At 57.7% G+C, this 24,127-nt stretch overlaps 1 protein-coding gene and 1 long non-coding RNA gene across 4 annotated transcripts in view; both read left to right on the plus strand.

The window, feature by feature from the left end:
• Positions 1–844: 844 nt before the first annotated feature.
• Positions 845–24,127, plus strand: part of CAPN2 (calpain 2) — a 50,976-nt gene continuing 27,693 nt past the window's right edge. For 2 of the 3 annotated variants that reach the window (XM_070054886.1, XM_070054887.1), the window contains exons 1-2: positions 845–5,153; positions 8,827–8,896. In XM_070054886.1, the coding sequence (XP_069910987.1) occupies positions 4,917–5,153; positions 8,827–8,896 (307 nt within the window). In that variant the 5' untranslated portion in view covers positions 845–4,916. 3 annotated transcript variants of the gene reach the window in all.
• Positions 8,908–21,054, plus strand: LOC127483543 (uncharacterized). The gene is made up of 2 exons (XR_007909931.2): positions 8,908–9,766; positions 10,202–21,054. It is a non-coding gene; the product is annotated as an uncharacterized lncRNA (long non-coding RNA).

Here is a 24,127-nt window from a genome sequence, read left to right on the forward strand (position 1 = left end):
GTCCAGAAGCCACAAACGGCGTCTCTGGTAGACGTCAGAGCCGTGGAGTTGGTGCAGCCTCTAAGTTTTCTCTTTTCTTTGTATTTGGAGAAAATCTTCTAAAGGAAAACACTATAAAAATGGATTCCTTAGCAATTATTAGAAGTTGGGAAGGGTTAGGAGAGAGAGCAGAGAGGGAGGTTAGTATAGGGTTACACACCAGTGTTCCAGGGCACGGAGGAGCGGTCACAGTTCACAATAACCTATCGTCTATTTTAAAAAGATGAGCTCCAAAAGTGATAGGAAGCTAGAAATGCAAATCAGTTTAATCACTGCTCCCTGTATAAATATACTGTGGTTTGGATATTAGTGTGATGGCATCTGGGAAGTGAGTGGCTTGGGTTGGACCATTTGGATGGAGTTCCTGTGATTGTGTCCTGGTGGCTTTATGAGGAGAGACCACACAGGGACACGCGCTTGCACGCACTCACACACATACACACACACACTCATACACTCACTCTCCCTCTTGCCCTGTGACATTCTGCCCCACTTCAAGGCTCCAGCCACAAGAATGTCATGGCCAGCTGCCAAACCAGGGGGGCCTGCGGATGTTGGGTTGGGAATCTGCAGAACCGTGAGTAGAAATAAGCCTCCCTTCTTGATGAAATTGGTTGCCTCAGGTATTTTTGTTGTCATAACAAAAAGCTGCTTAGCCCCAAATGTCTTAAAATATCACACTGTAGCCTATAAATATGCATGATAATTAGAGGTTAATCAAAAATGCATGAAACCCTTGTGGAATATTGTGAGAAACAGCCTCACAGGTCCACTCAAAGGACGGACGCAGACTCAGCAAGTGCAGCAAAGATGAGACTTTATTAACAGTCTGGGAAGACCGGGTGTCTGGCAGGCAGGCACACCAGATGCAGGTTCAGCCAGTAGTTTATTCCCTGGTACGCGCAGGTCCCTTCCCCAGCCCCTCATTGGCTAAGAAGTATCGTGCCGCCTCAATCTTCCCGGCACTTGCTTCAGCTGTGTTGGCCACTGCTGACCGCTTTCCAGGTGCACGCAACCTAACTGTTTTGCCTGCTGGCTGCTGTAACTTTCCACCACACATCCGCAAGCTGCTATGCCGGTTACTGTCGACTCACAGCTAAACACTTTACTTTGAAAATGAACCGAATGGCTTTACTTTTGACAAATATTTAAAAATTTGAAAATATTTGTTAACAAAGATTCCCTTGTTGTGGCCCTGAGACATACACACATTCTAATTTCTTTTTTTTTCTCACAAGGGCTGTGGGCCAAGCCCAGGCGGTTGGTGATCCTCTCTACTGCTTCTGACTCACCGGCTGCTCCGGGCATGGGATGACTCACTGCAGGAAGGGTTTCCACTGCAGTGCGGGTGGGGTGCGGGTCTGTCTGCACCTTGTACTCCCGGGAAAGGCATTGTGCGGTCAGAGACAGAGTTGGCCTTGCCAGGTGCAGCAAGGTGACACTGGATGAGAGGCTCTGGGAAGCATAAGGAGCAAGGGTCACACAGGTTGCAAACAGCTGTGTCCATCAGATGGGGACAGGAGGCACTGTGTGTGTTTGCAAAATGCCAGCAGCTTTTGTGCAGAGTCCCCGGTGCCTGGCAAGGTCTGATACCAGGGCTGCACCAAACGGGGCGTTGCCTGGCTAGGAAGTGGAAATCCAGGGTGAGCCAGAAGCCTCTTCTGCCCCTGGGCTGTGCAAAGCTTCTGATTTAACCAGGATGATGGCTCCACCCTGCCGAGTCATTTGTTGCTGAAAGGACTTGGGAGGGAGCCCCCTCCAGCTGCCTGGGGAGGAGGCACTTCCTCCAGAGGGGAGCTGTTGTTGAGATGGGCGGGATGAGAAGTGTGAGCTCTGCCCCACTGGGCAGGTGGACAAGCTTCCTCCCAGGAGACATCAGGGCAGAGCCAACAGAAATCAGAGCGAAACAAAGTTACAGCTCCCAGAAAGGGCTGTCTCCTCTTAGTTGTGATGCTTTCAGCAAACTCCTATGCCAGAAACCCACGAGCTAGAAACACCTGACTGCATCTCTATCTCATCCAATGGCACCGACGGCAGAGCTGGGGTGGGAGTTGTGGGAGACAGTGGTGCCTGTCCATCAGACAGCATGCCCCAGACTTACAAACTGGAGATGGCCGATGTCAAAGAAAAACAATCCAGACTCAGATAGGGAGAGTTTCATTGGAAAGATGATTGCATAGGAAGAGTGTTCCCATCTCAGAAATCTGCAACCATCTCAAAATCAAGCAGAAAAGGGGTTTTCTGTTGCAGGGTAAAGCAAGGCTGAGCAGATGATTTTTTTTTTTTTTTGACTGGCAGAGTGGACAGTGAGAGAGAGAGAGAGAGAAAGGTCTTCCTTTGTCATTGGTTCACCCCCCAATGGCCACTGCGGCCAGTGCACTTCGGCTGGCACACCGAGCTCATCTGAAGCCAGGAGCCAGGTGCTTCTCCTGGTCTCCCATGTGGGTGCAGGGCCCAAGCACTTGGGCCATCCTCCACTGCACTTCCTGGCCACAGCAGAGAGCTGGCCTGGAAGAGGGGCAACCGGGACAGAATCCGGCGCCCCGACCGGGACTAGAACCCGGTGTGCCGGCGCTGCAGGCGGAGGATCAGCCTATTGAGCCACGGCGCTGGCCTTGGATGAGCAGATTCTTAAGAGGACACGGGACAAATGAGAGAAATGGCCGGAGGGGGGTGAAGGTGCTGGAAGGAACAGGGTCTCCCTGCGTGGAACTGACGCAAGGACTGGGGCTGGGCTGCTGTGCTCACTTAGGCTTGGGGCAAGCAATGCTTAGAGACAAGAGACTCAACTAAGGTTTGGTCAAGCAAAGCAATGACAACCATGGACACTGGGTCAAGGACAAGGCGAGGTGGGCAGGGGATAATACAGGTGAAGGTAATGTTTTTTAAAAGTAATATCATGACTCACAGGTATAAAATGCACGTGGGTTAAAGGTTTCATTGCACTCAAATTAAGGAACCAGGTGTGATGAATCAAATGCGAAGTCAAAGAAACAGCCATTTACATGGAGTGAAGTATATTTGGTTATTTTTAAGTGTTTAAAGTTTTTCATCTACTTGAAAGGTAGAGTGAGAGAGAGATCCAGTGGTCCACTCTCCAAATGTCCACAACAGCCATGGCTGTCCAGAGTGAAGTCAGGAACCCAAAATTCCATCCGGGTCTCCCATGTGGGTGGCCGGAACCCAAGTGCCACCCACATGGGAGTCATCAGCTGGCCCCCAGGATGCACTAGCAGGGAGCTGGGTCAGAGGCAGAGAAGCAGGTGCTTGGATATGGGGTGCAGGTATCACAGGGGCATACCCCACTGTGCCACAACGCCCACCTCCTGGAGCAAGGGCTACTGCAACAAGCGAGCAAACAGACCAAGCCTGGCTTCTCTAGCCCCTTCACAGGGAAGAAGTCATTTCCCTATCTATAGAAAAACTGTTCTGCCAGGTTCCCTACGCCAGGATGGCCCCGCCTCGGCGCTACTGACAGCCTGAGCCAGATACTTCTTTCTCTACGAGCCTTCCTGGACGTGGCAAGGTTTAGCAGCATCCCGGCTTCTGCTCAGCAGAGACCAACAGCACCCCATGCCCCAGCTGAGAGGAGGGCCCAGCTGAGGGCGGCCTTTTCCCCTGGCAGCTAAGATGCCCCTGTCTCACGTCAGAGTACTTGGTGCAAGTCCTCGTTCAGCTTCCCTCCTGTCTCCAGATGGAGGCAGCAGAAATGGCTAAAGAAGTAGGCCCCAGCCACACACGTGGGACACCTACATGGCCTACACCTGGCCCCTGGCTCCTGCCTTGGCCCAGCTGCCAGCCATTGCAGGCATTTAGGGAATAAACCAGTGGATGGGCGTGTGCTCTCGCTCCTGCACTCTTTCTGGTTCCCTCTCAATTTTTAATTTTAACTTAAAAAAAACAAAACTCCCAACAACGCCAAAAATCTCCCGAGGTGGGGAGGTGGGATGGGGGACAGCGCCCCCAGCTGAGAAGCACTGCAGGAAAGAATGCACATCCCTTCCTCCCAGGGTGGAGGGCAGAGGGGCCACCCCTTCCCCCGTTCACACCTGATTCTCTGTGTGTGATAATCAGAGTTGGCCTCAAGACTGGTCCTGGTAGCCACCCACACAGGCGCTGTTCTAAGCACTTTCCTAAAGTTAATTCAATTACTTTGGGCTCCAGAGAAACAAGGCCTCCCTGTGTTAGTATAAGTACTCATGCCGTATTTGGGACATACATACACTTAGACAGGCATTCCTTGTTTACGGGAAACGCAAATTCAACTGAGAAGAGCTCTTTCTCTTTTCCCCACCAAGTGGCACAGCGGGCTTCGTGACCAAGTAGCTGAACAGCACTGGAGCACGGTGTTCTGGGCGGCTGAGAATCCCTCGTCGGCTGTGACCAGTAGTCCCGGGTTTTCGAGTCTCTGAGACTAAGTTTTCTCATCTGCAAGATGGGACGATAGCGAGCAGCACCTTGTTGGTGGAGTTGCTGGCAGGACACCGCTAAGCCGGGGCCCAAGCGATGGACGCTGGCCTGGCTCCGTGGCTCGGCTCGCCGATCCCCTACTGACTCTGGGTGTGTCCTGGAGGTTTGGGCCTGCTTGCTGCCCGGAGCTGCCGAGGTGCAGCCTCTGTCCGGCTCGCCCGCGCCATTCCGCTCGTGGGCCGCAGGTGGCAGCACCCGCGCCGGGCCGGCTCCGCGCTCCGCAGGCCCCGGCTGGCGGCGTCCGGAGCCGGCGCCGAGCAGGCCGGGAGCGGCCCAGGCCACACCCCGCGGCCGCGGCGCTCTCCGCGGTGAATCATCGCTCGCCCGCCCGCAGTCCGCTCAGTGCGCCGGGCCCTGGCCGCGCGCCCCAGCTCGCCAACACTTGGCTCCCGCGCAGCGCCGCGACCATGGCGGGCATCGCAGCCAGGCTGGCCAGGGACCGGGAGGCGGCCGAAGGGCTGGGCTCGCACGAGAGGGCCGTCAAGTACCTGAACCAGGACTACGAAGCGCTGCGGGACGCGTGCCTGGAGGCCGGGACGCTCTTCCAGGACCCCTCCTTCCCGGCCCAGCCCTCGTCGCTGGGCTTCAAGGAGCTGGGGCCCTACTCCAGCAAGACTCGGGGCATCGAGTGGAAGCGGCCCACGGTAGGGGGCGCGAGGGCTGGGGGTGCGGGGCTGGGCGTGGGGCGGCCCGCCCGGGACCTCGGCCGCGCGCTGCGTCCCCCGGGCTGGGGTCGCGGGGACTTCGCCTTGGGACCTCACAAAAACTCGGGTGGCGCCCGGAGGGGGGAGGCCGGGTGGAACCCTCAGGGCTGCAGGGAGATGCCGTCCGCCCAGGGTGGGTCGCCAATGGGGACCTTGCGTGTTGGGCGAGAAAGTGCAGATCATATATGCGGGCGACCTCGCCAAGGGGCCGCTACCTTTATTCGGAGTTGCTTGTTTATCCGCGACAGGAGCAGGGACAGCAAGTGTTCCCAGGAGCCGCGGGTTCCTGGTCGTGGTCCCCCTGGCCCCCGCCCCTCCCCCAGGAACCTCAGAGCCCCCTTGTCCTGCCCCTCGGGGTCTCTCCGGCTTTGGGACAACTTTGCTTGTCCACTCTGCCCCTGCTGCCCCAGGACGCGAGCTGCGGCCCCCACACCCAGACTAGGGGGCCTCCCCCAGCTTCCACAGGGGCGGGTCTCTTCCTGTGCTCCCAGTCCAGCCCCTGGGTAGCCTTGAGTGGCAGGAAGTGCCCAGAACTCACCCTGCCTTGCCACCTCTCCAGGGCTGAAAGCAGCAGCAATGCCTAAATGCTAACTCCCTTCTCCCCTGCCTTGGCCTTCTTACCCGAGTCTGCCTTGCGCTCCTCCTTTGGGACTTTGCCACGTGGCCCCTCCCCAGGTGGTCTTTCCTGCCCATCCTTAGCAATGTCTTTCCCCCTTTCCTCATTCTCCCTGGTGGCCTTCACGGTTTTTTTTTTGGTTGGTTGGTTTTTTTTTTTTTTTTCCAACGTGTACAAGTAATTGCCACCGTGTGTTTGCCCTTGCTACTGCAGGAAGTCCGGCACATCCCTATGCAATATATCTCCAGTGCCCTTCCACATTCGTTACTCATTCAACAGTATTTATTGAGTGCCTGTTACATACCTGGCACTGTCCTTAACACTCGGGGTGCATCAGTGAGCCCAATAGAAAATGACCGTGGAGTGAGTGGATGTGAGTTTATAATGAGCCCTCCATGAAATCCTAGTTGTCAAAGTGTGTTTGTCTTGCATTCATGTAGCACAGTCTGGGTTGCATAATGAATTTGCAGCTTTCACTGATTTTAATTCATTCAATAAGCATTTATTGAATATCTACTGTTTGTAATGCCATGCATATAGTTTGTACCTCTGACGATATTAGAGGTGAGTGAGAGGGGACAAGTTCCCTAACAGCTGGAGTTTCCAGATGAGAAATAGAGCTCCAGGGCCACGTGCAGGCCCCTGCATGGGGCGGGCAGGCGGTGCACTGCAGTGAGCAAACAGGCTGGGGGAAGTTAGCTGCTTACTGGAGTCCCTCTGGTGTGCAGGGTGCAGCCAGGACTGTGTCCGGTGTGAGCATGTTGGAGCCCTCTCACAGCTGCTCCAACTGCCTCCTCCCACCTCTCCAGCGCTGCTGGGGGCAGGCCAGGGGGACAGAAGCATTTCTGCTGGGTATGGATGTTAGCAAGTCAGCGCAGCAGAGCAGTTTCCATGGAAGGTAGAGGCCAGGTTGCAGCAGGCTCCAAGGTGAGGGAAGCAGAAGTGAAGACGGAGATGGAGGAGAGAGAGTAAGTCCCGGGGCCCGAGAGGCCACACTGCTGGAAGCAGTCGGGGTGTGTTACGATGACGGAATATGTTCCGTGTTGAGTCACTGGAGGGGAAGGGATTGGAGATAAAGGTGGAAAGAGACAGTGAAGCAGGGTCCCTGAGGAAGTGAGAGTCCGGGGTGTGGCCAGGGCTGGGTGTGGTTTCTCCTGGCAGGGAGGAGGGACCGCTGTTGCTCAGAGAGAGGCTCTCGGGCCGGGCCAGGGGTTCAGCAGGAAGTGGATGAAGTCCCGGTGAGGGTGAGGTGCGAGTGCCCCAGGTGCAGTGTAGAGGAAGCCGGTGTGATGCCGCGGTGGCACCTCCGTTAGGTGGGAGCAGGGGCGGGGGGCCATTGTCCCCTGGGAGCCGAGTGGCTTGCTGGAGGTCAGCCCCACCCCACCCCACCCGCATGTCCTGTCTCAAAGCCAGTGATTAAACAATGGACAACACTTACAGAGTGCATTACAGGTACCTCCTTTAACCCTCAGCGTCCTCCTGTGCAGGAGGTCCATCACAATTCCCATTGTGCAGGTGAGGACACTGAGGCCAGGGTCAAAGGACCCATAACACAGTGCCAGAGCCAGGGCTCAGGGTGAGGTTGCAGACGCCCAGGCCCTGGGGCCGCCCCCTCTGACTGTCACATCCCACAGTGAGGCTGACCCCCCACTCACTGTGCACAAGGTTCAGCGTTCTGAGTGCCGTGGGAAAAGTCCCTGTGGGGTAGGTGCCTGGCAGCCTCAGGAGTGGCATGCAGGGCTGTTTAAGGGAGCCCGGTCTGCTCCATCTGCCCGGTGAACTCTTGGCTGGTGGGCCTTGGGCAAAGCTGGCTTCATTTGCCCCAGCAAAAGAGCGTTCTCATTGTCCCTGTCACTTCCCCTACCCCCTAAGACCCCCAGCCCAACTCCTGGGACAGACAGATCTGAGCGGGGAGAATTTTCTCATTGTCCCTGTCACTGCCCCACCCCCTAACACACAAACACACACTCCCAGCTGCTGGGACAGACAGATCTGAGCAGGGAGAGGACAATGCAGAGGAACGAAGGGAATGTGCTGTGCAGCAGAAGAGCGTGTGCTGCCTGAGCCAGGGTAGCCGGCGTGGGGCGGGGGGCGGGGGACGGGGGACGGGGGTGCACACGTGCAGCACTCGACCAGCTGTGAGACGCCTACGGACCACGCCACTGAGGCCAACAGGAACCCGGACAGGCACGCTGCCTTCCTCCGTGGCCTTGGGTGGAGCATAGACGCACCCAGAGAGGCCACTGCAGGGGCCGGCGTGAGTCAGGGCCGGCTCCCCCGGAGGCTGCTTGCAATGCCCTTGGAGCTGGTTCCTAGGCAGTTAGGGCCCCGCAGGAGTGCAGCTGTGCTTTAACTTCAGCGCCCAGTAAGTACTGCCTGCCTGCCCGCCTCTCCTCTTTCCTCTCTCCGTGTGTGTGTGTGTCTCTCTCTCTCTGAAACCAGGATGAACCCGTCTTGTGCTCCAGAGAGGGCCCCGCGGGTAAAACTGCAAGCACAGTTTTTACTAAACAGCAGGTACAGGAGAATCGGAGACTCAGCCTAGGGAAGAATTCAGAAGGGCCAGAGCCCAGGCTCTGCTCTGTGTGCTCACTAGGGGTTGGACTATGAAGGAGGGCTCCATGGAGGAGGCAGCAAGGAGCTGCCAAATACGGTGCAGTGTAGAAAAGGAGGGGACAGGCTGAGAAATGGAGGAATTCCATGGAAATAAAACAGCTTGTCCAGGACCAGAGGAGGGGTCGGGGAGCTCCGGAGAGGAGAGGGTCTCAGTGTCTGGTGGAGGAGAGGGGACTCAAGCTGCCGTGGTTCCTGGGACACAGCAGGGTGGAGGAGCCCCACCCACTCCCTGGGGCCCATGAAGCAGGAGTCAGAGGGATCCCTCCAGAGCCCTGACTGCATGGGGGAGAGAGGGGTGCCGAGGCTCCCGCCGGCGACTCGGGTGGCCTAGCTGCAGAAGCAGCTGCCTGCTGGCTGACGGCACCTTGTGGGTCTCGTTCGCAGGAGCTGAGCCCTGAGCCCCAGTTCATCGTTGGAGGAGCCACCCGCACAGACATCTGCCAGGGAGCCCTGGGTGAGTGACGGACCCGGGGGAGGGGTGAGGGGACGTCCACGGCTTCTCTCCCTTCCCTGCCAGCGCAGTTCTGGTTCTGGGGCGGGGGTCCTCCCTGCAGCCCCACGCTGAGACGCCCCCCCCCCCCCGCGCGCGCGCGTGCGCACTGGGCGTGCGGGCAAGGTCAGGAGGGCTTCTGTAGTTTTCCCCTTGGTCCCTGGGCCGTCCTAGGCCGGAATTTCCAGGGGCCCACACCCAGAGGGAGGACCCTCCGCCCCGCCCCGCCCCGCCATCGTTCGGCTGTGGTTTGGGAAGCGGGGAGATGACTCATTGTAAAGGAAGAGGAAACCCAGCGCTGCGCGAGAGGAAGTTCAGGCACCAGGCGTTCTCGGTATTTGCAGGCCGGCTCCTCGCGGTATCACTGCGCGCTGCTGTAGGGTTGTGGTGCTCACTGGAGCAAAGCCGCTGCGTGGCTGAGGTGTGAGTTGCGAGGTGTCTGGATCCCTGCCTGAGAAAGTCTTGGACCAGGTTGTGGAGAGAGGGCTCCTCCAGCCTTGGGATGAAAGCCCCAGGCTTGCTATGACGTCCCCAGGGCAGGACCTGTGCTCATTACTTAAGTTCTCTTGGAAGCTACCCTCCATTTTTCTGTAGGTTTATACTTTGTGAGCCTGCAATTACTGGAACAGAATACCGGCTCGGAGAAACAAAAAACCTGTTTCCTGCCATCTGACTCCCCAAATAAATCCATCAATCCCAAACTTGATTAGCTGGAATTATAGTTCCTTTTCTTTCAACTCACAGGGGCTCTGACACTCCTAGTAACAGCTGTGACAGTTAGGAACAGCATGTGCTATTCGCCAGACACTCAGCTCTGCTTGCAAAGTTCCTAAGGTACCACGATTATTATTATTATTCCCATTTTATGGATGAGCACACTGAGGTTCTTACATAGGCGAAGCAGGAAATGCAGTCTAACCTAGGGCCCATGTGTTTAACCCCTGAGCTAGACTCCCAGAGGGGGCACTGGAAGGGATGGGGGCATCCAGGGCCTGTCTGCCTTCCTGGGTAGCTTAGCATTTCCATGTCCAGAACTCCCTGGACGGCTCATCCTGGGGGCAGCCCCAGGCTGGGCACACAGCCCTGATGGGTGTCAAGTTCTGTGTGAGTCATTAGGATCGCATGGCCCCCGAGGGAGAGCATGACCCAGGGCTGGGCTGAGAAGCCCGCTTTGTGCAGAGCTCGCGCGCTGTGCGGATTGCTAAGATGCTAGTGCAGGTTGTGACCTGCAGGAAGCACACCCCTGCTTTCCTGTGCACTCTCCCACAGGTGGAAGCCTGGGTGCTCCTGGAGCACCCACTGCTTAGGACAGAAATTTCTAAGACTGTACCATAGATGGAGACTTTGAACAACCCTGGGGACTTCAGCAAATGGAGACAAACATGGCACCTGCGAAACACATACTCAGACTAAACACCACTGCTTAGGACAGAAATTCCTAAGACTGTACCATAGATGGAGACTTTGAACAACCCTGGGGACTTCAGCAAATGGAGACAAACATGGCACCTGCTAAACACATACTCAGACTAAACATCTACTTTAAGGTTTATCAACATCTTAAGGGCAGGTTGCAACTAGCAAATGCGTGGTTGGAGTTCTGTTTAAATACCAGCAGGCCGTTTGCGGAGGAGACTGGCAAAGCTTACATTCCTGGGAGAAAGTCCCCTCTGGATGCAGCAAGCCAAACTGAAATGTAAACATTTTTGAAGTTTTTAAATTTCTCAGAAACTTGTCTGTAAGTTCTCTCTTTTTAAAAAATATTTACTTACTGGAAAGGCAGAGTGACAGAGGGAGATAGAGAAACCTCCTTTCTGTTGATTGACTCCCCAAATGCTCATGACAGCTGGAGCTGGGCCCAGAACTTCGTGCAGGTCTGCCACATGGGTGGCAACAACCCAAATACTTGAACCATCACCTGCTGCATTAGCAGGAAGCTAGATGGAAAGCAGAGTAGCTGGGACCTGAATCAGCACTCCGATAGGGGACACCTGCGTTGCAAGTGGAAGTTCAACCCACTATGCTGCAGGGCCGGCCCCTGGCCTGGGGTTTCCAAGGTTTGCCTCATTTCTTTGTTTCGTACTCAGTGCTACGTTGGCCAGCTTGCTCTCCCGGCCTTTTATTTCAGAGGGGAACCTGGTTAGATGGCTGCCTGTGAAACGTGGTTTACTGAACTCCCGCCCTGGTCCTGGCATCTGGGCTAGGATGGTGAAGGGGTGGTGACGTCACTGTGTCCCAGGAGGCTCAGAAGCATCCGGACCAGGGGCCACGGCAGCAACACCCGCCACGTGGCCAGAGACAGGAGGCTGGGCTCTATGTGTGCTTGGAAGACGGTGGCCAAGTCCTCAGTCGGAGCCTCAGCGTTCTAAAAACAGGGAGGGAAGAGGAGGGCCCGAAGGCCCCCTGAGGAGTGGCGCTGGGCTGTGGTGGGGCTGCCCTGGCTCCCACCCAGCTGCCCTCGTTCCCGTGGGGAAGCTCCGAGGGCCACGACATCGCCCTTTGGCTCCCACCCGGGGCAGCGACGCTGCCCAGCGCCTGTGCAGTAGCTTGTGGAGCAGCTCTTCACGTCGGCTCACGCGGTCGTCCCTACTCAGAAGTAACTTCATCGCCCTCATGCAGAGGAGGCACAGAGAGGGGCGGGCACTTGGAAAGCCACACGCCCCTGACGGTGCTGGAGGGGATGAGCTCTGACCCCGGCACCCTCCGAGTCGCCAGGGTGCCGTGCTAAGGAGCAGTCTTCGGAAAAATCCATTTCTTCTTCCTGCCCTTTCCACCCTGACACTCGCTCGGGTGCCCCAGGGCACCTGCGCAGGTGACATCCTCTGTGGCCTTCACTGTACTGACCACGGGTGGTTAGCCGCAAGCATCCCTTGTCTTTCCTGGAAGGCTCAGCAGTTCAGGTCGTGTCTGCAGGGCGGCCTTGACAGTGAGTCACCGACAGTATTGAGTGGTACTCGGGGTGGCTTTGCAGTTGCTGGTGGTGATTGCCACTTGGAATGGCCCCCAGGGACCAGCAAGTTCGAATGCTGAGCCTCTCCTACCCTGAGGCTGCTAACCCTGCCTGGAAGGCACATGGGACTTAGCCCTGGCCGGCCCTGGCTTCCTGGGGTAGAGACCAAGGCTGCTGGTGCTGTCTGAGCTGTTGAAACAGTGCAGCCCCAAGTTCTGCAGGAACCTTAAGGGTGGCTCACCCTGACCCCATCCCCAAAAGCCCCCTGGGCCCCCCAGGACACCCACGAGGAGCTGTTTGGCCCTTCCCATCTGCCCAGCATGACAGAGTGGGAAGGGGCAGGGCCAGTGGGAGTAGCACTGCAGAAGGTGACGTTTCCAGTACTGTGACTCCACCCTTATTTGCCTGTGTGACTTCGGGCAGGTTACCCAGTATCCCTGAGCCCCAGCTTTCTCGTCTGTTAAATGGGGATACAGACATCCATAACTTAAAAGGTTTGTTTATCTATTTGAAAGGCAGAGTTAGAGGGAGAGACAGATCTTCCATCCGCTGGTTCACTCCCCCTAAATGGCTGCAGTGGCTGGGGCTGGGCCAGGCTGAAGCCAGGGCCTAGAATTCCACCTGGGTCTTCCACATTGATGGCAGGGGTCCAAGCACTTACGCTGTCTTCCACTGCTTTCCCAACTGCACCATCAGGGAGCTGGAACAGTTGGGACTTGACCTGGTGCTCACGTGGGATGCCAGCCTCATAGGTGGCAATTTAATCCGTTGGACCACAGTGCTGACCTGACGTGGTTTATTTTGACTTTGTGATGGTGCAAAACTGGTACGCATTCAGCAGAAACTGCACTTCTTTTTGTTTGTTTGTTTGTTTGTTTTAAAAAACTATTTTATTTATTTGAAAGAGTTAGAGAGGTAGAGACAGAGAGAGGTCTTCCATCCGCTGGTTCATTCCCCATATGGCAGCAACGGCCGGAGCTGCACCGATCCAAAGCCAGGAGCCAAGAGTTTGGAGCTTCTTCTGGGTCTTCCACACGGGTGCAGGGTCCCAAGGACTTGGGCCATCTTCTTCTGCTTTCCCAGGCCACAGAAGAGAGCTGGATTGGAAGTGGAGCAGCCGGGACTAGAACCGGCCCCCATTGGGATTCTGGCCACAACGCTGGCCCCAAAACTGCACTTCTTATTTTGAATCTGGACGTGTCCCTGGACTACAGGAGCCATGAACCTTCCTAGAGACCCTAGGCAGCGGCCACCGATGCGATCACTAGGGCAGCCGTTGAGTCAGGGCCCTGCACTGTGTTTGGTACCTGGGATCCTCAGGGCTGTGTCAGGTGGTTTTGCCCAACCGTAGGTTGCTGTAAGTGTCCTGAGCACGTTTGGGGTAAGTGAGGCTTATCAATGCGCTTTCGACTGAGGGTCTTTTCAGTTTATGATGAGTTGAGGAGCATCTCTGATGAGTATGCGCCCTTCCCAGCACGGTGAGGAGTGTAGGCCAACCCCCTTGGCACGCTGGGGAGTCCTCCACAGATTCCAGGGGCCACTGGTTATTACTGAGTCCAGCCACATGAAAAGTCCTTCTGCCAAAATGTGCAAGAGAAAAAAGATGTCAAAGAAGAAGAAAAGGAGGAAAAAGGAACTGACTTGGGGCCAGCACTGTGGCATAGCCGGTGAAGCCACTGCCTGCAGCGCCAGCATCCCGTCTGGATGCCGACTGTGTCCCAGCTGCTCCACTTCCCATCCAGCTCCCTGCTAATGGCCTGGGAAAAGCAGTGGAAGATGGCCCAGGAGTTTGGGCCCCTGCCACCCATGTGGGAGACCCGGAAAAAGCTGCTGGCTTCAACCTGGCCCAACGCTGGCCATTGTGGTCATTTGGGGAGTGAACTGGCAGATGGAAGAGTCAGTCTCTCTCTCTTTGTAACTCTGACTTTTGAAATAATAAGTAAGTCTTTTATAAAGAAAGGAGATAAGTTGGGTTGGAAAGTAGACATGCTTTGAAAAGCTGGTGGGATCTGTGGGTGAGCTGTGTTTGGGTAGCACATGATTATAGCACTTGGGGGGAGGAATGTGTGGGGAGGGGAGACACATGGGGGTGGGGGCAGATGCACACTCTTGGGTTTCAGAAGCTGAAGTTGTAAATGTTTTTAAATAACTTTTTCAATGATCTTTAAGTTACACGTTTACAATTTTGCTTTTACAATTCCTGCTTTTTAAATATGTTAGACTTACTATTTTAAAACAACTGAAAACTTCAGGACAATTGAGAAGACAGAACCGAGGGTTCTGCACACGGCACACCTGGTCTTCCCTGTAGTTAGCGTCTACGGCAGTAGAGGGCATTGGGTACGATGGTGAAACACCATCATCAAAGGCCGCACTTTGGTTCGCCTTCTTCACCTAACGTCCTTTTGCTGTCCCGCAGTCCCCCCAGGGCAGCTCATCACCCTGAGCTGTCCTGTCGTCTTCGGCCCCTCTTGGCTGTGACAGGTCCTCGGTCGTGTCTTGTTTGTGGTGACCTTCAGGCGTGCCAGTCGGGGATCATGGAGATGACCCTCTACTGGAATTCGTAGATGCCTTAAAATAACGCGTGCAGTTAAGAATACTAGAATATAGGTGCTGGCTGTTTTGATTTTTTGTTTTTTAGTTTTTACTTACCTACTTGAGAGACAGAGATCTTCTATCCACTGGTTCACTGCCCCAGGTGCCAGCTCGTGCTGGGTCAGGCCAAAGTTGGGAGCCAGAAACTCAATCCCAGTCTTCCATGTGGGTGGCAGGGACCCAACTACTTGAGCCATCGCTGCTGGCTCCCAGGATCAGCATCAGCAGAAAGCCTGAGTCCAGAGCCGGAGCCCCAGTTATCAAGCCCAGGTGCCCCAGTGTGGGACCAAGGTGTATCTGGAATCTTAACCACTAGGCCAAGTGCTCACCCTGGGGTTGACTGGTTTGATGGAGAAAAAAAAAAATGCTTTCTTTTTTTTTTTTTAAGATTTATTTATTTGAAAGTAATAGTTACACAGAGAGAAAAGGAGAGGGAGAGAGGGAGAGAGAGAGAGAGAGAGAGAGAGGTCTTCCATCCGCTGGTTCACTCCCCAGTTGGCCACAACAGCTGGAGCTGCACCGATCTGAAGCCAGGAGCTTCCTCTGAGTCTCCCACATGGTGCAGGGGCCCAAGGACTTGGACCATCCTCCATTGCTTTCCCAGGCCATAGCAGAGAGCTGGATCAGAAGTGGAGCAGCCAGGATTTGAACCGGCGCCCATATGGAATGCTGGCACAGCAGGCTGCGGCTTCACCCACTACGCCACAGTGCCAGCACCTAAATATTTTTCTTTTTCTTGAAAATGGTCACTTGGCCATCGGCCTCAGCACCCCGACTTCTGGGGCAGGCATGGGGCCCATGAGTCACAGTCTCCCCTTAGCTTCTCCTCGCCCCTGTGGCTGCTCCGCCACTCCTATGAGCTGCCCTCTCTGTGCTACTCATCCGGTTCACAAACAGGGCAGGGACGAACCATAGCCCTGTTGGTACCCAGAGACCTTGGCCTGACCACACCAGCTGTGGCAGTTGGACAGCAGGGCTGCAGCTTCGTCAGATGTCTGAAGGTCAGGTCACCCCTGGTGTGGCAGCAGGGGTGAGGAGACTGTCCCCACACACTTTCCCCTGAAGCCTGGGGCCCCGCTGCTGCCCAGGGCCCTGGGATCGGGGGTGGGGGTCAGAGGAGGGGATGTTTCACCTGGGCAGGTGCTCCCTGAGCGTTGCCACTCGCTTTACCCGCTGTGGCCTCTGTCCCCTTGTCTCTGCGATGAGAGAGCTGGGTCAGCTCTTCCTAAGACCTGACTACCTCTGTGACTCTGAAACCTGCTGTCGCCTCCCCTGCATCCCCCGAGTCCATTCTGCATCCCCCCTCCCCAAGCTCCTGCTGGACGCCTATTTGTGAGCAAGGACATGTCTGCTTCGAGGTCCTGGGCGCCTTGTCCAGGTGTCCAGCTTCAGTTCCCAACTGAGGGGTCCCTCCCAGGGCATTCAGAAGCAAGCTGGCCTGCGGTCTGCAGGGGTCATGGCCGGCAGCACCTAGGGCGATGGCGCCCAGGAGGAGGTGGCTGGCATTGCCTCTGGCTGGCCTGGCCAGCAGACGTGTGCTCAGGCAGATACTTGACCAGCACTGAAACAGAATGGGTAGCAGTGATGGAATGTTCCGGATCTGCACTGCCCAGTCAGGTAGTCACTGGCCACCTGTGGTTGTTGAGCACTTGCGATGTGACGAATGAATGCAATGAATTTGTAATTTATTGTCACCGGTCATTCGGCAGCACAGCAGACAAGTGAGCTTTGGGACCCAGCCTCTGTCCTTTGTTCCCTGGGCTGGGCTGGACTGGGCTGGGCTGGACTGGGCTGGGCTGGGCTGGGCCGGACTGGGCCGGACTGGGCTGGACTGGGCTGGGCCAGACTGGGCTGGGCTGGCCTGAGCCAGGCCAGGCCAGGCCTCACAGCAGAGCCCTCCCTGCGAGGCACAGATGCAGGTCACTGCCTGCAAGCATCAGGGTCAAGTGCAAGGTTTGGTTGTCCAAGAGTTAGGGGCTGGCCTCTCGGTTCTGCCACTCATGAATGCCGTCGATATTTTGAGTAAATAGCCTCTAGTCTTGGTTCTTTGTCCTTAAAATGCGGATAACAAAATCTGCCGGGGTCCGGGGAGGCGGTGAGCTGATACTGGAATCAGGCATGAAAAGCTTGGAGCGCCGGGGGTGATGTGCAGAAAGGGGTCTGCAAATTCGGATTGCGGGGTATCCTCAGGGACCGGGTGTCTGTGGGAGCACTGCCACGGGAGATGGAGCTGCGTTGTGCTGGGTCCCAGCCCTGGCCCTGGGCATCGGTAGCCACTGACGTTTTGGAGAAGGGTGTGGTGGAGGAAGCAGTGTTCAGGGAAAACCTCCAGAAACTCAGTGAAGTCTCTGCTCCAACTTTCTGAGCTCATGCGATGGTCACTGCTTCCTAGTGTCGCCCCCAAAGGGCCAGAGGTCCTTCCATGCCACAGAGCTGGGACTCTCCCCTCTCCCGACACAGGCACCTGCCTCGGGGACCCTGTGGTTCTCAGCCACAGTGTCAGAACAGCGAGGCGTGTGTCCGTCCCTCTCCTCTTCCCACACAGCGGGAAACTTTAAGACCACGTGACTGAACGGTGTCTCTGTGGGTCCCTTGTTTCTCTGCGGAGCAGGATCTGAGTGAGAGCATCGCCGGCATTCCTTCCTGCTGGGCCAGCCCTCTGTGTGACGTTGCTCCTGCACTTTGCCGTCCCCGCCCCAGAGGGACCACCTTCTGTTAGCCCAGCCCCGTGAGTGCCCCTGCGAGTCAGAAACATAGGTGTACGTAGGTATGCAGCCGCCTGCTTCCTCCAGGAGGTGAAGAGGGGAAGTCCTGGAAGAGCGGGGACTCAGGACAGAGCTGGCAGCCAAGGATCGTGCTCCCCCGTCCCCTCCTGTGGGGTCTGTGACAGCGCAGTGATCAGGGGAGGGAAGTGCTGGGGGCCCTGGGATTGGGTAGTGACCATGGGGCCAGGGCCTGGCGGGGGCAAGGCTGCAGGGAACCGGCATCCTCCTGGAGCAGGAACGGCTGGGAAAGGAAGGGGCTCAGCTTCCACAGCCGCCACTTGACAGTGTGTGTGCGTGTGTGTGTGTGTGTGTGTGCGCGCATGCACGTTAGGGGTGACCTGCAGGCCCCAGCATCGTCACCTCCGGCTATGGGGGGCATGGGGTAGGACCCTGTGTGTTAAGGGCTGGGAGGTGAGTCAAGTCCAGGGCCTCCCCCCAGCCCCTGATAGGAAAAGAGGTGATGTGCGTGGGCGGAGAACTCGCGGCCCAGGGTCGCCTGTTCTGGGCTCTGCCAGACGCTGCAGGGAGTAAGTGGAAAGTGGCCCAGAGTGACTCATCAACTGCCACCCCCCCCAGCCTGGGACCAGGTGTCCTCCAGGGAAGCCCTCGCCCGCCAGTGCTGGGGGTGGGGAGTGGGGCTCCTGTGTAGCTTTCCTCCCCCATGCTGCCCCTTCTGGGCAGGGTGTTAAGATACTGTGGTCTCAGGGAGGGTTAAGAGGTGGCCTGGCAGCCGTCAGGTCTGGGCCAGCCTGTCGCTTCTCTAAGGCAGCAGACAGATTTGAGACAGAGTCTTGGCCCAGTCTTTTTTTTTTTTTTTTTAATTTTTTTGACAGGCAGAGTGGACAGTGAGAGAGAGAGAGACAGAGAGAAAGGTCTTCCTTTGCCGTTGGTTCACCCTCCAATGGCCGCCGCGGCCAGCGCGCTGCGGCTGGTGCACCGCGCTGATCCGATGGCAGGAGCCAGGTACTTCACCTGGTCTCCCATGGGGTGCAGGGCCCAAGCACTTGGGCCATCCTCCACTGTACTCCCTGGCCACAGCAGAGAGCTGACCTGGAAGGGGGGCAACCGGGACAGAATCCAGCGCCCCGACCGGGACTAGAACCCGATGTGCTGGCGCCGCAAGGCGGAGGATTAGCCTAGTGAGCCGCGGCGCCGGCCCTTGGCCCGGTCTTGACCACCGTCTTGGCCCACGTGAATCCCCCTGGGGTAGCTGTCCTGTGCAGTAGTCTGTGTTTAGCAGCAGCTTTGGCCCTTGTGACAGCCACAGATGCCGCCAGGGGTTCCCAGAGGGAGGGGGATGGGAAGGGCCCCTTGAAGACCACTGCAGGGGTCCAGGGGGAAATGTGGAAATGTTAAAGGGGGAGGTCACTGGGCACCAGGGCACAGAGTGCCCGTGCTGAGCCGTGAAGATCCCCAAACAGGACATGGCCAGGCAGGGATCAGGTGCTGAAGACAAACTGGTGCACTTTCCAGCATTGCTGCAGCCTCACGAAGCCACAGCTGGGAGTCGGCTCTGTAGGACGGGCGAGCACTGGGAGCGTGCAGCGTGCAGCGTGGGGCCACATTGCTGGGATGTTTGAGCTTGTGGGAGCCGGCACTCCTCCTGCCAGCCATGCAGGAGACGGCCCCACCCCCTAGCCTCGAGAATGCCTCCCAGGCAGGCCTGTCTGTCTCCTCAGCTTCCTGGCCCAGGTGCCCTTCCTGGGAGCACACGTGGGAGACTGTAGGACACATCTCGGTCCCGAGGTGTCCCCAAGGGCCGCAGAGTGTTTGGGTGTCTTGCAAATCCTGATGCCTCTCTTGGCGTTGGCTCCCTCTTCTTGCTGGCTCTACCAGAGGTGGCACCTGTTAGCAGGTGCATGTTACTGTGCCTGGCCTGAGTTAGATTTCAGACTCCCAGGCACTGAGTTTAGGAAGGTCCCTGTCTTACTGCATCTGCATCCAGTGTGTAGCAGCCCACCCCAAAATAAATGACTTGAGACGGTGGTCATTTTATCATTCTGGAAGCTGAGTGGCTGAGCTAGGTGACTTCCAGGGTCTCTCAGGAGAGTACAATCAGACAAGGGTGGAGATGTGGTTGCCTAAAGCCCCCTTGCCCGCATGTCTGGGGCTGAGACTGGAGGTGGATCAGCTGGGGCTCCAGGGAGCTTGATTCTTACGTGGTCTATGCCGTGGGCTTGAAGGGAGCTGAGCTTGCACAGTGGTAACATCCCGAGAGAGTCGAGGAAGCTGGCTCGCCCCAGATGACCTGCGCTCAGGAGTCACATAGCGTCACTTTGGCAGATCCTGCTCTTTGAGATGGACAAAGTTCTGCCCAGGTTCAAGGGGAAGGGACATAGGCCCCACTTCCCCATGGGGAATGGAACATTCTGGAAGAGTGTGGGAGACTAGAACTATTATCGCTGCCATTTTGCTCCTCTTTGAACACCAGCCTTCTTGTCCTTTACCCAGGTGACCACAGCTACTTAGTCCATCATGGTTTGGGGGAGGCAGGGAAATTCTGGGGCTCCCAATATGCAAGGCAGTGGGTAACCCCCAAGCGTTTCTGAGACACTCCCAGGGCCTGAGTGCCCTGACGGCACAGGCCAGCCATCGCCTCTCTGTTTCTGTTTGTCAGCTTTACTGGGTGCCCGGTATAGGAAGAGCAGTGCCTGGGGCTTCAGGCCAGACAGAGAAGACAGAATAAAAACAGTGCCCCCTCTCTATTCAAGACCCTTGTCTCAGCCTCCTGTGCCAACCTTGGCCAGTCCTCTCCATCCCAGGTCTTTAATTTGTCCCCAAGCCTCCCTGTCCTCCAGGCCTTAATTCTCCCCTGTAGTGCTGATCGGGTTCTCTGTCCATCTCTAATTCACTTTGGACGTTCCTGCCAGAAACCCCAGTGTGCAGGGAGCTGAGGGGATGACCAGTGTTAGGTTTTGGTGGTGAAGTGCTGGAATGCTGGGGTCCCACGAAGGGGAACAGCCAGGGGTGACAGGGGACACCCCAAGGAGGAGTCCCCAGGATGGTTGTGAATGGAGAGGGGTAGGGGAGGCATAAGGCATCCATGCCTAAGGCAGCGGGAGCAGTGTGTTCTGCAGCGGGAGGTGGTTCATTCTGGACAGCTCAAGTGCCGTGTGCCCCGAGGGCCTGGTGCAGAAGTGGAAGTGGCGAGGAGCTCTTGGCTTAAACTCCCTGCAGTCCCAGTTCCTACCAGAGCTCAGCCTTCTCGGCCCACCCAGCACAGCCTGTCCTGCTACCTGCTGGCCCTGCACTGTGCTCCCCGCCCCCACTCCTGTCGGGTCTCTGCCCTGGACCTCGCTCCCTGAAGAAGCTCCACCCCCTAGCCCTTAGGGCTCAGTCCCAGCTCCTCTGCCCCTGGGCACCCAGGCAGCCTGCTCAGATTGCAAGCCTAGCACACTCACTGCCACCATCTGACCATGTTCCACAGCTGTGTGCCGGCTGGGAGCTGGCCTCTGAAATAGCCCTTTGGAGTCAGGGGAGAAGAAAGACATGAGTGCCTGGGAGGCCAGGGGTGCCCAGAGGAGGGTGGGGCCCCTGGTGAGGAGTCACGATGGGGGTGCAGAGGCAGGGAGGGCTTCTGTGAGCAGGGCTGGCGCTGGGCACCGGGCAGGGCGTTCTGTCTGCCGCTCCAGGAGGAAGGACTTCCTGGGCCTGGTTCTGGCGTGGGGGTGTTTACAGCAATGAGGACCTGCTCCCCGCTGCAGGCCTGGGGACTGTGATGAGCCAGACTCCGTCCCTCTGGGGTGGTCGGCGGGCCGCTGCATCTGTGGTGAGATGGTCACGGCGGGGACAGGTGCATCAGAAGCCCAGCATACCCTGGGCTTCCTGGGTGGCGCCCCAGCTCTGCCCCACTTTCCTGTTTGTGACGGAAAGGCGGTCGTGGTGGAAGGGAAAGAACAAGAAAACAAAAATATTATGGGAGAGCCACCAGCGCCACAAGTATGAGTAACGGGCTGCAGCCCCTCCCCACAGAGCCCCCGCCGGCTGCAGCTGTGCACAGAGCTGACCCTCGAACAGGAGGCCAGGGCCAGGCTGCAGCTGTGGAAACTTACTAATGTGGCCTGGATGAATTTAGCTTCTCAGGAGAGGGCCCCGAGCATAAAGGGGCATTCATCAGGTCTGTCTGGGAGGGTGTCCTCGTCGCAGGTCCTGTCTGAGGCGTGGGTGTGCAGGACAAGCTGCAGATTCCTGGGCTGCTCACCCAGGCGTCTGAGGAGGGGGAGCCGCCTGCAGACAGCGAAGCCCTCTACCCAGGGTGAGGCAGCCGGCCTCGAGGTCCAAAAGTCTCACTGGGGCCTCCTTTCCCCAAACAGTGGGGGCACAGGAGAGAGCGTGAATTTGGAAGCACACAAAAGGGACCGGTGAGGCCAGCAGGTACCCCAGAGGTGGGGCGGAGAGGATGTGACTAAGCAGCTGTGGATCAGCTGAAGAAGCAGTGGTCAGAGCTCCCCGGGAGGACCCACAGTCCAGGCAGGGGATGGACTGCCGCTCCACTGGTCTTGTGTTGTGGGGGACAAGGCGGAAAAGGGGCTGCAAAGCCAGCCTTGCCCCCGGTGAGGGAGGGGCTGTGAGGGGCAGCAGCACCCTGCAGGCTCCCCTGGGGTCCGAGCTTGCACCTGCAGCCCCCAGTGCTCTTCCCTTCCTCTTTTTCCTGCTTTTTGGGACCTGCCCCCTACTCCTTCCAGAGAGCTTACAGAGGCCCAGGATGCAGACAGACCCCATAGCCCTCAGCCCTCCTCACTGAAGCCCTCCCCTCCCCTCCCCTCCTCTTCCTCCCTTCCCTCCCCTTCCTTCCCTCCCCTCCCTTCCCCTCCTCCCCTTCTCTCCCTTCCCCTCCCCTTCTCCCCTTCTCTCTCTTCCCTTCCCCTCCCCTCTCTTCCCTTCCCCTCCCTTCCCCTCCCCTCTTCTCTCCTCCTCTCCTCTCGCCTCCCTCCTCTCTTCTCCCCTCCCCTCCCCTCTTCTCCCCTCTCCTCCTCTTGCCTTCCCTCCTCTCCCCTCCCCTCTTTTCCCCTCCCCTCCCCTCCTCTCCCCTCTCCTCTCGCCTCCCCTTCGCTCCCCTCCCCTCTTCTCCCCTCCCCTCCCTCTCCTCTCCTCTCCCCTCCCTCTCCTTTCCCCTCCCCTCCCCTCCCTCTCCTTTCCCCTCCCCTCCCCTCCCTCTCCTTTCCCCTCCCCTCCCCTCCCTCTCCTTTCCCCTCCCCTCCCTCTCCTTTCCCCTCCCCTCCCTCTCCTTTCCCCTCCCCTCCCTTCCCTCTCCTCTCTTCTCCCCTCCTCTCCCCTCTTCTCCTCTCCCCTCCCCTCCTCTCCTCTCTTCTCCCTTCCCCTCTCCTTCCCCTCCCCTCCCTTCTCCCATCCTCTTCCCTCCCCTCCTCTCCCCTCTTCTCCTCTCCCCTCCTCTCCTCTCTTCTCCCTTCCCCTCTCCTTCCCCTCCCCTCTACTCCCCTTCCATCTACCACCTCTCCTTCCCTTTCCAATCCCCTCCCCTCCCATACTCCATCCCTCCACTCCCCTTTCCTCCCCCTTCCCACCTCTCCCCTCCTCCCCCACTCTCCTCCCACTCCCTTCCACCCCTCCCCTCTCCTCCCCCCTCACCTCTCCTTCCTTCCCTTCCCCTTCTCCCCTCTCCCCATCTCTTCCCCCTCTTCCTCTCCTCCCCCTTCCTTCCATTCCCCTCCCCTCCTCACTCCCCTCCCCTCCTCTCTTCCTGCCTCTCCTCCCCCCACTCCATCCCTTCCCCTTCCACCTTCCTCTTCCCTCCCAAGGGGATAGGCAGCCTGCACAGGGACATCTGTGAGCCTGCCACAGCGAGCGAGCATACCAGCTCACTTGCTTGGGACCCCTGTCCGCCCAGCTCGGCAGCAGCCCTGCCCCGAGTTCCCCCTTGGCCTGCAGGCCACAGGGCCCCTGAGGAGCCTGCCTCCTCCTTGTGTGCGTGGCGGAGCGGTGCTGGGACAGGACAGGGGACAGTGCCTGCGGAGGGAGGGGCTCAGGAAGGGCGATCCCAAGGGGCTGAGCTGGGGGAACAAAGGCAGGCAGAGGGGAGTGAGAGGCCAGCCAAGAGCCCAGGATCCAAGGAACCTGGAGATGGATGGGCCAGCAGGTGCTGCCTCGGGGCCAGGAGGCAGAAGATGTGCAGGCAGGTGGCAGCCAGGGTAAGACACCAGGGTCGGAACAGTGAGTTTAGCTCTTCTGAGAGAACAGACGTGAACCCGGCCCCTAGTGAGACGGGCCTCTTGCAGGGACCCTGGAGGCCCACTGGGGGAAGGCAGGACATCTTGGTGCCAACCCAAGCAAACGATAAGGAGGCAAGTGCGGCCTCGGGACCCTTGCTGACCACCAGCTAACCTTGCTGGCTGCAGACCCCTGGAACCCTGCTCCTTCCGGTGTCCGCTGGAAACCTTTCAGGCATTTGCACATCGGGGCGTTTAAACCCAAGGGTTCCTCTCCCATGGGTGTTTGCAGGCTGAGTGTGATCCCTCGACGTGGGGTGTTAGCTCTTTCTCCTGCTCAGGAGATGGAGACCAGAAGCAGTGATGTTTGTGGAGGAAGGGGGCAGGCAGCCCCTAAGCATGAGGGACGCCCAGGTGGACTTGTCCTAGGTAGCAGGCAGGCAGAAAAGTCCCCATCCCTCTCCCCAGCTGCTCAGGCTGTGCTAGCTAGCTCTGGGGAGCGCACAGAGGACAGAGTGGCCCACCTGTGTCCCTGGAGCCTGCAGCTGTGAGCCCACTGCTGGTGTCCTGGTGTCGATGACAGTTTATGAGACCGGGCACCACGGTGAGAAGAGAAGAAGCAAAAGAAGGAAAGAGTGGGAAACAGAGAAGCTCCAGGCAAACCAAGGGGCTGGTAGAGAGAGAGCGAGCCACTGAGGTGTCGTCGTCTTGGGGGTAT

This window comes from Oryctolagus cuniculus, chromosome 13, assembly GCF_964237555.1.
Source record: "Oryctolagus cuniculus chromosome 13, mOryCun1.1, whole genome shotgun sequence".
In the NCBI taxonomy this organism is placed as follows: Eukaryota; Metazoa; Chordata; class Mammalia; order Lagomorpha; family Leporidae; genus Oryctolagus; species Oryctolagus cuniculus.